General features: G+C 41.3%; 1 protein-coding gene across 1 annotated transcript in view; it reads right to left on the bottom strand.

Moving 5' to 3' along the window:
• LOC135226974 (V-type proton ATPase subunit E-like) overlaps nucleotides 1–13055 on the bottom strand; it is a 33518-nt gene that overhangs the window by 5366 nt on the left and 15097 nt on the right. The window contains exon 3 of the mRNA XM_064266678.1: nucleotides 3656–3807. Coding sequence (XP_064122748.1) covers nucleotides 3656–3807 — 152 coding nt within the window. The remainder of the gene's footprint in view (nucleotides 1–3655; nucleotides 3808–13055) is intronic.

Genomic DNA, 13055 nt, shown 5'->3' with positions numbered 1-13055 from the left:
ATCCACAATACTACCAAAGTCTCCTTGAGCTGAGGCTGGAAGCTTAACTCCGACGTTTTCTCCCGTCTCGTACCACATACCAGCTTTGCTACAAAAGTCTTGAAGGTGGTAAAGCGAAAGAAGTCTTGCCTCAAGCTTTCCTCTTTTCCATCCAATCATGGACCTTTCGAAAAGCTTGCTTCGTAGAAAGCGACTTCTTCATTTTCACAAAGCCCGAGATCTTAGTAGCTTTGGATGACGAAAACTGAGAGGGAGGAGTACGTGGAGCTTCAGGTTGGAAAGTGTCTGCAAAGACTGACTGTAGCAAACGAGTCAAAACCTTGTAGTCCGTCGAAACTGGAGCCAACTGCTGTCTTCGTCCACTTCGACGAAAGCGTCACTAATTTCCTCTTCAGACACTGGAGAAGTCGGAGGAAGTAAAGAAGAGTCACGAGCTTTCTCAAAGAGAAAGAGCGGCGAACGGAAAGAGTTCCTCGCTTCCCCGCTTTCGGAGGTGGAAAACTGACAAGTCCTGTAGGCAGGCGCGCTCGAAGGGTTTGGCGTCCGAGACCCTTTGGGGGAAAAAATGATCCCAAAAAAACTACGTGGCGCCGACTGAAGCGCGCAATCGACCGCAACAGGTGTACACCTGGCGTCCACTGGCGCGCGCTGAGCGTCCACTGGCGCGCGCCGAGCGTCCACTAAAACGCGCTGAGCGTCCGCTGTCGCTCGCTTACCTTGCACCGCAATCACGCTCGGCGTCCACTAAAGCGCGCTTGACTTTCACAGAAGCGCGCTCGGCATCTAAAAGAAACGCGCTTCTTATCAACAAGTTTCGAAGCAGCGGAAACAAACAACCGCTTCACGAGAGCGAGAAAACGAATTTCTCGCCTCCTCTAGAAAGTTGCTGGGGAGCAGAACGAACTCTTAGAGGGAGACTCAAACGGAAGGAGAGAGACGAGCGAGGAGAGGGAGAGGAAGCGCCTCGACCTCTTCACAGGAAGATTGTCATCCTTCTTACTGGCGACGTGGAACAGTCTCTCTCGAAGAAAAAAACATCTCGAAGTTGCTGCTGAAGAGACTGGAGAATCTTTTTGCTTGTAGGTGAAGCCTCCTTTTCTGGGGAGGGCTGATCCTGTGAGCAGGCGAGTGGCGAGGGGACGCCTTCTTCCTACTCCCAGGAACCGCCACTTCAAGCACCTTAGAGCGACTGCGGCGCTCGAAAGAAACATCTAGGAAAGACTCCGCCTCCGAATAATCCTTACGCTTCTTCTTATGCGGAGGAAAAGCAGCAAACGCACTATCAGGCGACGAGCAAAGTTCCGGAGAACAACTTGGACGTGAAGCGTCCCGAAACGCGAGCCGTCCTTTTCAGCGGACGTGATGCGGTATGAGAGCTCCACACCCCTTGCGCGGGGAGGAAGCTTCAGAAGAAGAAAAGCACTCCTTGAGAAGACGTGCACGCGCACGCTCCTTGGCAGTCTGGGTAGGTTCGTCAGAAGCTGCCGAAGGCACGCCAGATCGGTGGGGGTTCCTCGTAACCCTCCTTCGACTTTCGACATGCTCTCTCCCCGTAATCTGGGAGTCAAGCAGAGGTCTAGGTCTAGAGGCGGAATGAGGCCGATCTGACGCACCCTCCACTGCACAAGGGGCACTTTCACTGCACTTCTCTTCACTTTTGCTCTCCAGAGCTAACACTTTTGATTCTAAGTTACGAATCGATTCAAGAATTAGCGATAAAGTATTACCTTCTACCGACACTGTTTCAGGGGCCGGAGGCAACACTACAGGGGTAGGAGCATAATCTACAGGAGGGGGGTTAGCAGGAGAATCATTAAAATCTTGCCTACCTGAAACACTCCTGGAGGAAGACCTCCTTAACCTATCTCGCTCAAGTTTCTTAAGATAGGTTTCATACGCCTTCCACTCCGACTCTGTTAATCTTTCACTCCTTACAACGACTTTCAAACGTACATTCAATTCCCCCTGCAAACTTTACAAACAGAATGTGGGTCTACTGAAGCTTTCAGTAGCCTACCTCTACATTCGGACATAGAACAAAATCTAGCGCTAGCAGAACTAGACCCTGACATCTTGATCAAAGAAAAATCAATACCAAATTCAAATCAATCCAAAGTCAACGTGTGCCAAGCCACCGATCCAATTCAGATAACCAAAGAAAAAACCAAAAGGGATACTCAAGTGCTAGTAAGTTTCCAAAATCTGGACGGAGGTGCTACAAACAGGTGTTTTCAGCACCGGCGACAGAAAAATTATGAATAGAAAATGGGAATGATTCCTGATACCCGCCTCCCAGCGGCGGGAATGGGTACTAACCACCTGACTCCCACTGCGTGTGTCGTAAGTGTTTAAATTTCTGTCGGATTCGGAAAAATACAGCTATATATATATCTGACAGGTAAGTTTCATGAACAAAGTGTATTTTTTATTGGATGTCTTGGAAAAAAAAAATATCATGCATTTTTATTGATTTTTTCACACACAAAAAAAACAGATATTGACAATTCTGCCATGTTGGATGCATATTTCTTCCGTTTGGATCATTGTCAGACTGACGTCGTATGAAAAACCATGGAAAAACAAGTAAACCTTACTTTTACTCATTTGGGCATTCTGAAAAAAAAAATACCCTGTAATATTTTTATAGTTTTTTTCATTAAAAAGAAAAAGAAAAAAAAATGAAAATATTGACCATTCTGCCATTTTAGCTATATATTTCTTCCATTCAGATCGCCATCAGACTGGCGTCATTCGAAATACCGTCGAATAACCACAGTTTCTAATCACCTTTGAGTGGTCTTGAAAACAATCTTTACTGCACTTTTTCTTTTGTTTTTCATAAAAAAAACCACTGAAATTTTTACCATTCTGTCATTTTAGAGCCATATTTTTTCTGTTAGATCAGCGTTATCAACGTTGTATGTCTGGAACAAGGTTTTTAACCTAAGAAATAATTTTTTATGAATATAATTCAAGGGCGTTGTAAACTCAAAACAACACAAGCTGAGCCTGTTGTAACCCAGAGATGCCTATATACATAAAATCAGCTTGAGCAACTCCCAAAGCATGAATCAATGGAAGAAAAGGAAGGAGACAAGGCACCAATGGATGATGAAACAGTAGGAATAAGTTTAGAAGGGGGAGCAGAAACGTCCACTTCAAAGGAGGGAATCCTTCCGAAAATGGAAGAGCCGACTTTCTTTTATGCTTCTTCTTGTAGAAGTTCTCCCACTACTCAACAGGGCAGGAACAACACTCAGGGCATGGATTGGAGAAATTACAAAAATTACAATGACACCAACTGCAAGTTGTAAGAGGGTCTGTCTTACAGGAAGCTAGGAAGCGTGAACACGGGGACCCTGGAAAGCTGGGACACAAGTTGATGCTCATAGGACTCCTCAGGCTGGTTAGAGAAATCCATGGTGAAACCACAAAACACACACAGACACCCAAAGCACAGGAAAGTAGGAGTAGGAGAGCAAAAGCGAACATCTGCTCGTCAAGGTGGTTGAAAAAAGACTAAATACGTCATGGGGTTCCAGCACTTTTTTTAACCTGTTTTCAGCTGACACCAGAAGATTTATCCTAAGGTTTTTTGTGTATGAACAATTCTGAAATTCTGTACCAATAATAAAATTCCAATACTTTTTCTTACATTTCTGCTGGCAGCCAATTTGCAGTGTCGACAATCAATTTACAAGTGCGTCCAGTCTGATCCTTGTACTTTTGTGCAGCTAGTGGTATAACAGTTTCTATTAGACTATGATCAGCACGGCGACACCTGATAATCAGCTCTGGTTCCAACAGCTGGAAAAAAAACCAAATGAAGGTCAATTCACACATTGTGTACCCTTAACCTTTAAGAAAATGTAATGCAAATCACAAAGGTGATGTACAATAATAATAACTTACCCAGAGATACTGAAGATCACACTGATTTACACCCTAAAGTAATTTACAGTAATAAATTATAATTTAAATAACTTTTGTTTCATGAATACAAACCTCATAAATGCATCATTGCTCACAGCAGAACCACTTGACCAAGAGAAATAAATTCTTAAAAGACCACCTGGGTCCTTCTATGTCCCCGTAGGGGGTAATACCATCAGTGCACCTCATGCAATGCACTGTAGGTATTACTTCATGATCTTTGCAGTGTCCCTTTGGCCCCTAGCTGCATCCCCTTTCACTCCTTTTACTGTACCTCTGTTCATGTTCTCTTTCTTCCTTCTTACTTTCCACCTTCTAACAATTGTGTCATAGCCAACTGTGAGGTTTTCCTCCTCTTATGCCTTTCAAACCTTTCTACTCTCATTTTTCCTTTCAGCGCTGAATAACCTCATTGGTCCCAGTGCTTGGCCTTTGGTCTAAATTATATATTTCATTCCTTCCATGTGAGTATCACTGCCATGAAGGGAAGCCCTATACTTACTACACTATTAATAGTAATGATGATCATCAGTGTCCTAGTGTCAAGTAGGTTCAGATAAACATACGGTACTTATGTAAGTCATAACAATATATGTAACAGCTTTCCTGCAATATGTTCAACAGGAGATCTATAATGTTTGTTGTAGGCACTCTGAGCTTTTCAATATCAGATGAATCTGACTGCTGGAGATATGCTCACCTAAAGTAGGTGATATGATATATCAGAATTCAGCATGCCTACCCTACAGTCAAAAGTTAAACACCCTACATGAACAACTTGAGCTTTAGAAATAATTCTATTTAATTGTAAACTTGGATTATGCCTTTACCACTGAAACACTGATTTTATTCAGGAATGCTAAAAAAAATCTAGAAATATCTGTGTTGCACTCCCTGAAATAATTGATAAGGGCTCTCACTGGGCACAAAAGATCATTGGCTTTATTTTCCCCCACCTCCAACAAAGTCCAAACTGCAGCATGTCATCCTTTTAACTTAGCAGGAACCCAGATCTTTTATATGAAATTTGGTGCCCAAATGCACTGGTGCCCATCCTCTGGTATGAATAATTTTAACAGACTATGCAGCTCACTTATCCTACAAACTGAAGAAGTAACAACAAGCAGAACTACAGTTTTAAGCATATCTTTCTCATAAAAGACCTGATTCAAGGACTTACTATGCCAAGTCAGCCGACTTTGGTGGCTTAACTAAGTCAATATATTCATCATGAGATTATAATATTTGGAGAAACTAGTTCAAGATCATTTTCTGATCTACAGAATATTGCCATTTTCTGAACTAAGAATATTGGCCACTTTACTAGTACAGATCTACTGTGATGAAAAACAAGATCTTGTCATCCCTTCAAAGGCTAAGCATGGCCAATGAAAAGACACTGGTTGAAAGCTTAGTGTAAAATCACCAGGCATTGATATCAGGATTTAAAATTGGCAATGGAGCCCATATCACATGTCAAAAATTTCTGACACAACAAATCATTGTGTTCTCAGAAATGTTATTATATTTGATGTCGTCAACACCAAGGTATATAGAATGGTCAGGTAGAGTCATTTGTGGGGGGTTGCGGCTTATCCCCCCAAGAGCCGCATCACCTGGAGGCCAGGTCAGGGCGAGAAGTCACTCGGCTACCGTTTCATTCAAATGTATATCACAGGTCACTTCAGTCATCTCTGTATTGATTTAGTTTTACATTTTTTATATAATATTAATTATTATTTAAATAATGCCAAACAACTGCGCCGTGTTTGGTTGTTATTCAAATAGTAGAAAAAAAGAGGTATCCTTTTTCCGATTCCCTCGTGATGAGGAAACAAGACGGATATGGGTTCATCGTTGTAGTAGAAAGTACTACTTTAACCCTACTGCTCATCGCATATGCAGTAAATATTTTTAAGAAAATGCATATAAAAGAGACCTGCAGCAGGAACTTCTTGGATCGCGAGCCCCAGCAATGAAATTCAGACGTATGAATGTGAGGAAAGCAGTGCAGCTTCTTTCGGAAACAACATCTAAAGCTTTAGATTTTTATGGAAGTCTGTGACTTTTGACGAGCATGTCCTGGGAAAGTACAAGGGACTTTATAAAGCTTGCCGACTCCTGGTTTGATGTGTTCAATTCAAGGGTACCTTATGACAGAAAAAAATCTATAAATACTTATGGGATGCAACTGACGGAACAATAAAATCCTTGACAATATGAAGTGTACTGCTGAAACAATACGAGTTTGCAAAAGTAATAAGATCTATCAGTTCCAAAAGGGACTTATTGTGTCATGCAAATCCTTGCCAAGGTTGCATATGTATAAAAGTAAATATGATGTATCATACATAATTACCTCCAGACTTAACCAAGATGGACTGGAAAACATGTTTGGCTGTCTTAGATAAATTGGTGCAACTTATGATCATCTTACGCCAGATGAAGTCAAACACAGAATAAGGTCATATTTACTTGGCAAAATAAACTCTATAACTGGAAAAAATTGTAACTCGATGAAGGAGTGCGATTCTTCAAATATGTCGAAGGAATGTTCAGTCAAGAGAAAAAGTTGTGAAAATAATGATTCAAATGAAACCGATCTTGAAAGAGAGCTTATGATTTCCTTTCTGCAATGGTGTTTGCCTCTACTGAAGATGAGAAGATCCCAGAAGAAGATTCAGAAAACTTTGAAAATGAATTTCATGAAATAACTTTAGAGAATGTTGCAGACGAAGAGGGCCTTCGATATGTTGAAGGTTATGTGGCATCTAAATTTCCAGATTATCAGTTCTTACGATGTAAACTTAGAATAGTGAAAGGTACCTGGATTAGTGCAGTAGAGCGACATGATGATAAATTAACGGAACCAAGTGCTGAGTTATTTGAAAAATTAAAGGTAACGGAAAAAATATTTCAAACATACAATGGAGAAAATACACAGACCAGGCAATGGAGTATTATGCGACTTGGCACGCCATATTGAAAATTGTTTATCCTTGCCTTTTAAAGTAATATTGTTTTTTGTCAGATGTCGGATGTTTTTTAGGATGAGAGCTCTGTATGCCCAAATTTCATCAAGTAGGCAAAAAAAGAAAAAAGATGCATAAATTAACTAAATAATGCCATGAAAATTTTAAAAATTGTTAGTTTTTTTCACTTTTACTAAGTATTTTTCATTTCCATTATGAAGCCAGATACTGTTATGTGTTATCTATGTCGATCTATGTTAGTTTATTAAATAATGTATTGTAAAATTATACATAAGCCTTTGTAAATAAATGCCAGGTCAAATGCTAATTAAATATTTTTTTAAGTCCTGTCAAGCATATTAATTTAAGGTTTCTATTATATATTAGAGAGCCAAACATTATCAATCCACGATTTTGTATGTGTAGTACAGTGACCTATAGGAATTCAAAAGAACACCAAACGTATACAAGATAACAGAGTGAAAAGGACATCTTACAGGCCTAATCTCTTCGACCCAAGGTACTTAAATTTCCCAAGGTAGTACTTGCCTTGACCGCTCCCACCCTGGCCTCCAGGCCTGTCACGGAAATACCCCACAACTACCCCCGCGACCAAAGTGACTGTACCTCTCTCCCTTATTCTATATACCTTGGTCAACACCACAGCATGGGTACTGATACATAGTGCTTTTCACTCTGTAACATGCCATGGGTCTAACTAAAAACAACATAAACTGCACCAAATACAGCCCAACAAGTTGCTACACTGCTAGGCAGCTGCTTTTGCTTGTGAAGCTAGTAAACTCACTGTCAGCCTTAGTGATTAAAAAACTTGTGGTGTCAACTCTTGACAAAGGAAATGAAAAGGAGTGATTCTTAGCCAACAGTTCCATCATCATGTTGGCAAGTCTTTAGGAATATTGTTCCCGCAGAAATCTGGTTAACACTAACTTTAGTGTTTACAGTTTAATGCTACTTCCAAGCCCACAAAAACAGGATTTACTGAAGGGCCAGTCTAGACTTTTAAAACTAAGTTTACATAATATAAAGCATATTCTATAAACAAATCCATCAGTCACATTGAACCCAAACTGCAGTTGTGATATTCTCAGACATGCCCATTCTGAATTTGTTAAAACTGAAAGAAAGAGCTACAAGTGACTATCTGTACTCAAATATCTTAGGTAGTATTGTAAGCCCTTCTCTGTCAAAGACAACTGTTGAATGATGATGCCTGGAGAGGCTTCACACCAAAGGGTCTCAGGCTGAATTAGTGCGAGTACTGCAGAAAGCATTTTTTTGAAAACCACACTGTAAGGGTAATAAAATATTATTAAACGCTATATATTGTACCAAGTCCTGCATTCAGTAACTTTTCCTTTAATGCAATAAACAGATGCTACTGGCCAGTAACTAGCTGCTAAATGAGGCTTTGTCCGAGCACAAGAAATGGTAAAACACTGACAATTTCCTACATGGTTGAGAAATTATATCTTTATGATAGTTTTTACATGTACTACTTACCAAGCAACTACATAGCTGAAAGCTTCCTACCATGGCAGTCCAAAACTCAAATTTGTGGTGGGGTTACCATCACTTGTGTAGGTTTTGTTTGTTTGTATGGTGTTTTTACGTTGCATGGAACCAGTGGTTATTCAGCAACTAGACCAGTGGCTTTATGTGACTTCTGAACCACATCGAGAGTGAACTTCTATCACCAGAAATACACATCTCTAACCCCTCAATGGAATGTCCGAGAATTGAACTCACGGCCACCAAGGTGGTAGGTAAAGACCATACTGATCACGCCACTGAGGTGCTCATCACATGTGTAAGTGAACAGGACCTGCCCACTTTTGGGATTGCCAGGTAAAACTTGGGAGAGAGATTCAATTCTTTTAGGCTGCAATGTCCATCTGTGGGGAGGGAGGGGTCCAATGAGGCAATTGCTTGGTAAGTGTGTATATATAAAATTTCATCATCAAAATATAATCTTTATGTATGTAAGTGACTTACTAAGCAATTACATAGATGATTCCACATTGAAAAGAGGTGGGAATCATGGACATAACCTTCTCCAAAACATTAATATAAATAATGACTTTGAAACAGAAAGGTTGCTAGCATTGGACCAATGCTTGTTGTACCTTACCTGGTAAGATAAATGCTGTAGGTGATTGCTGTCTTTGGTCGGTGCTCTCCTAACCTGTAGAAGGCGTGGCAGTATAGGCCATGAATCGCCTACTTTAGTAGGAACTTTGAAGCAATGAAAATACGTTAACAATGCCTATCTGGTAGTAGTCATTGTCCCGTAAGAATTCACACCTTCTCTGACCCTGCTTAACGTTCCGGCTCTGCCCGACAGTTAGTTCCTCAAGTGCCTCAGGGTCCAGGTCGCCTGGCAGGCTCTGACATTTGCCTATGTGTTGGGTTTATTTTTTGCCCCAAACCTTGCCCCGTTCCCTCTTCCTTTTGAACACAAAAAAGAAACCATCCTGCACCTCACCTCCCCCTTCTTCTAAAACTCGATACTGGCACTAATTGTTTTTTTCAGAATCTGAGTGTCTGAGATGGAGGGACAAAGGCTACAGTGCTATCACTCCCCTGTGAAATCACAACTGCATTGGGAAGCTGCCAGCAAGATGTTGCCGTTGATGCCAACCCCAGTTTGGAGGGGGGGGTGGAGATGAAACCCCAAAACCCTACTTTCAGGATATAATTATTCCCTAAGTCCATACCTTTGCAATGCAGCACAGGTCAAGATACTAAGGAGCACCCTCAACAGCTGATCCAATGTTCAAGTCTAGCAACCTTTAGGCATCCAATCGTATCTTCATGCCAACCATGACTTAGGCTCGCAACTGCACTGCTTGAGTCCCGGACACGACCAGCACTTGTGTCACCCTCCACTTACAGTCTTATGTCATACATGAAGTCCGCAATCCCATGGTGCCACTCGAGTGCCAGGCCTCTGTCCCGATCTTCAGACCTCTGCCTACCCTAACCATGCCTTTGAGAGATTCACTCTGTCCCAGGACGTGACAGGACCCCTAGCCAGTCCTCCATTGCGTGCCCACTTATGCAGACTCCAGCAGTATCACCTCAGTTTTACTGCCAGGAAGATCCTGTGGTGCCATACCTGCAGTGCCAAAGTAACAGACACTCGCTGTAGTGTTTAACCGCTGTATGTTGTGCTAATTTTTAGCCATTTCAGTTTGTGATCCTTAATGTGCTATGTAGTAACTTTCGTACTGGTGATTTGGTTTACTTTGTGATTAATGTTAGCTTTGAGTGTTATGGAGACTGATAGGGCTCCTTACAGATTTTTTCAATCTTTTCTTACCCCTTTTGAGAATTTTATTAGTTTTAAATTGATTATCAGGAAGTTCTTAAGTAGGTTCTTTTATCATTCATTTCTGTTTACATCTACCAACCCACTTAGTCAAACAACTGTTTGTGAGGCATTGTTGCCATTTTAGTTTGTTGTTTTATTGAAGAGTGACCTCCAAGGGTTGGTGGCATATACCAAAATCATAACAAAATCAAGGATAGTGAAAAATGATATTGTTATGATACAATAAAGTTTTATACATACTTACCTAGCAGATATATACATAGCTATTGACTCCGTCGCGCCGACAGAATTTCGAATTTCGCGCACACGCTACAGGTAGGTCAGGTGATCCACCGCGCCGCCGCTGGGTGGCAGGAATAGGAACCCATTCCCGTTTTCCATCAGATTTTTTCTACACCATCTGTCTCCTGAGGGGAGGCTGGGTGGGTAATTTAATTGTATATATCTGCCAGGTAAGTATGTATAAAACTTTATTGTATCATAACAATATCATTTTTATACATTCAACTTACCTGTCAGATATATACATAGCTGATTCACACCATTGGAGGAGGGTAAAGACAGCTAATAACTGATTTAACAGGAAACACAACAATCGTTGTAGGTATTAATAACATAAAACCTTGGTTCCTACCTGTTTAGACTGAAGACTTCATGGTTAATGCCCAGGAGTCTGCTTAGTCTCAAGAGCCTCAGCGAGATATTGATCTATTGCTAAGAGTTCTTGTAGGTCTGCCAAAGGGGTCTTATCCACTTACTTGGCCGATCCTATAAGGGCTATGTCAAAGGGTTTCAATCCACTTATATGACAAGAACCTTTTTTCTAAGGAGCACAATCCCGATCCTGATCACCTTAACCTAACCAAATGTTGTATCTAAGATTGCAAGAAGTCATCCCCGGACTTCCTTGCAAACAACCAAAAAACTCAATCACAATATTTTACACCTAATTCTTTATGAAAAATAAATAAAAATAAAAATAAACAAATATAATTTCAATTTGTACTACCTCGCTTGTAAGACCTATTCACATTCTCATACTGTCAAAAGCCCCAAAAGCCGCCTGTGCTAGCCCAAGCACTCTTGTCAGCAGACAATCCTGATACTGTCTTAAAAGGAGAGGTCCATGTACGAATTTAGACAATGTCTTTAATACTACTCCATTTAAAAGGCACTTTCTAGTTCCTCACTAGCAAGGGCTATGGCCCCCTGTGCGACATCAAGCACTTTTACCAGTAGTAACACAAAAAACCGCCTCAAATAGTGGAGATCTCCGTAATCAAAGACACCATTTTTATCCAAGCCTATCCTGTAAGATAAACTCAAAGTTCCTTACCTAAACAAGGCCATGGCCGCCTGTGCAACAACTAGCCGTCAGGTAAGAAAGTTAGAGCCCATCCCACCAGTATGGTATGGAAGTATTAGACTTTCCATAAAAGTTTAAGGATCGGTATGTGTCCTCAGTCCCAGCACTGTATCCGCAGACACAAAAGGACCTAGAGAGAAGCACTTGTCGTAGGTAATTTTAACATCTCTAAGATAGTGGGATGCAAATACCGAGTTGCATCTCCAATAGGTCGCATTAATAATGTCCTTCATGGACATATTCTTTTGGAATGATAATGATGTTCCCACTGCTCTTACCTCATGAGCTTTAACTCGTAATAATTTAAAGGAATCCTCTGCACAATCGCTATGAGCTTCCATAATCACACTTCTAATAAAATACGCTAGCGCAATTCTTGGACATTGGTCTTTTCGTGTCCCGAACTGCGCACCATAGACTTTGTTTACATGCCTTCAACTCTTCTTTCTTTTAAGATAGAACCTAAGAGCTCTAACTCCTTGGCCATGGTTTCGAAGGGTTCTCCTTTTTTGCCAAAAACAGAGTTTGAAAAGAACAGATGGCTGCGTCTTTCTTAAAACCCACCCGAGAATCTAGGGCATGGATTTCATTTATTCTCTTAGACGTCGCTAAGGCTATGAGAAAAACACACTTTCTCGTCCAATCCCTGAACGAGGCACGGTCGGGAGGTTCAAATTTTCCCGATGTAAGGAATTTGAGCACAACATCCAGATTCCAACTTGGCGGAGTAGAGGATATAGATTTTGACGTCTCGAACGATCTTATGAGATCGTGCAAATCTCTATCCTCTGCCAAGTTTAAGCCTCTATTTCTAAATACCGCTGAGAGCATACTTCGGTATCCCTTTATTGTAGATACGGACAGATTGGATTCCTCTCTCAGGAATAACAGAAAAATCTGCTATATTGGTCACAGAGGTATCGGAGGAGGACAGCTTATTCTTCCTACACCATCTTCTAAACACATCCCACTTCGATTGATAGACCCGGATAGTTGACGATCTCCGGGCTCTAGCAATTGCTTTCGAAGCCTTGCTTGAAAAGCCTCTCGCTCTGACCAATCTTTTGATAGTCGAAAGGCAGTCAGAGCGAGAGCGGGGAGGTTTTTGATGGAACCTCTTGAAGTGGGGTTGTCTGAGAAGATCTATCCTGTTTGGAAGAGATCTTGGGTAGTCTACTGTCCATTCCTGTACCTCTGTGAACCAATCTTGGGATGGCCAAAACGGGGCGATGAGAGTTAATCTCGTCCCTGTTGATGCTACGAACTTCTTCATCACTACTCCCTAGCAACTTGAATGGAGGGAAAGCGTAAGCGTCGAGTCGCGACCACTCCAGTAGCATGGCATCCAGCTCCGCTATTGCTCTCGGGTCTTCTACTAAGGAGCAGAAGTTCTCTATCCTCTTTAACAGGAACGTCGCAAACAAATCTA

The sequence above is a fragment of the Macrobrachium nipponense genome, chromosome 15, assembly GCF_015104395.2.
Source record: "Macrobrachium nipponense isolate FS-2020 chromosome 15, ASM1510439v2, whole genome shotgun sequence".
NCBI classification, from domain to species: Eukaryota; Metazoa; Arthropoda; class Malacostraca; order Decapoda; family Palaemonidae; genus Macrobrachium; species Macrobrachium nipponense.
The sequence above is the reverse complement of the archived record's forward strand: the minus strand, read 5'-3'. Positions and strand labels throughout refer to the sequence as shown.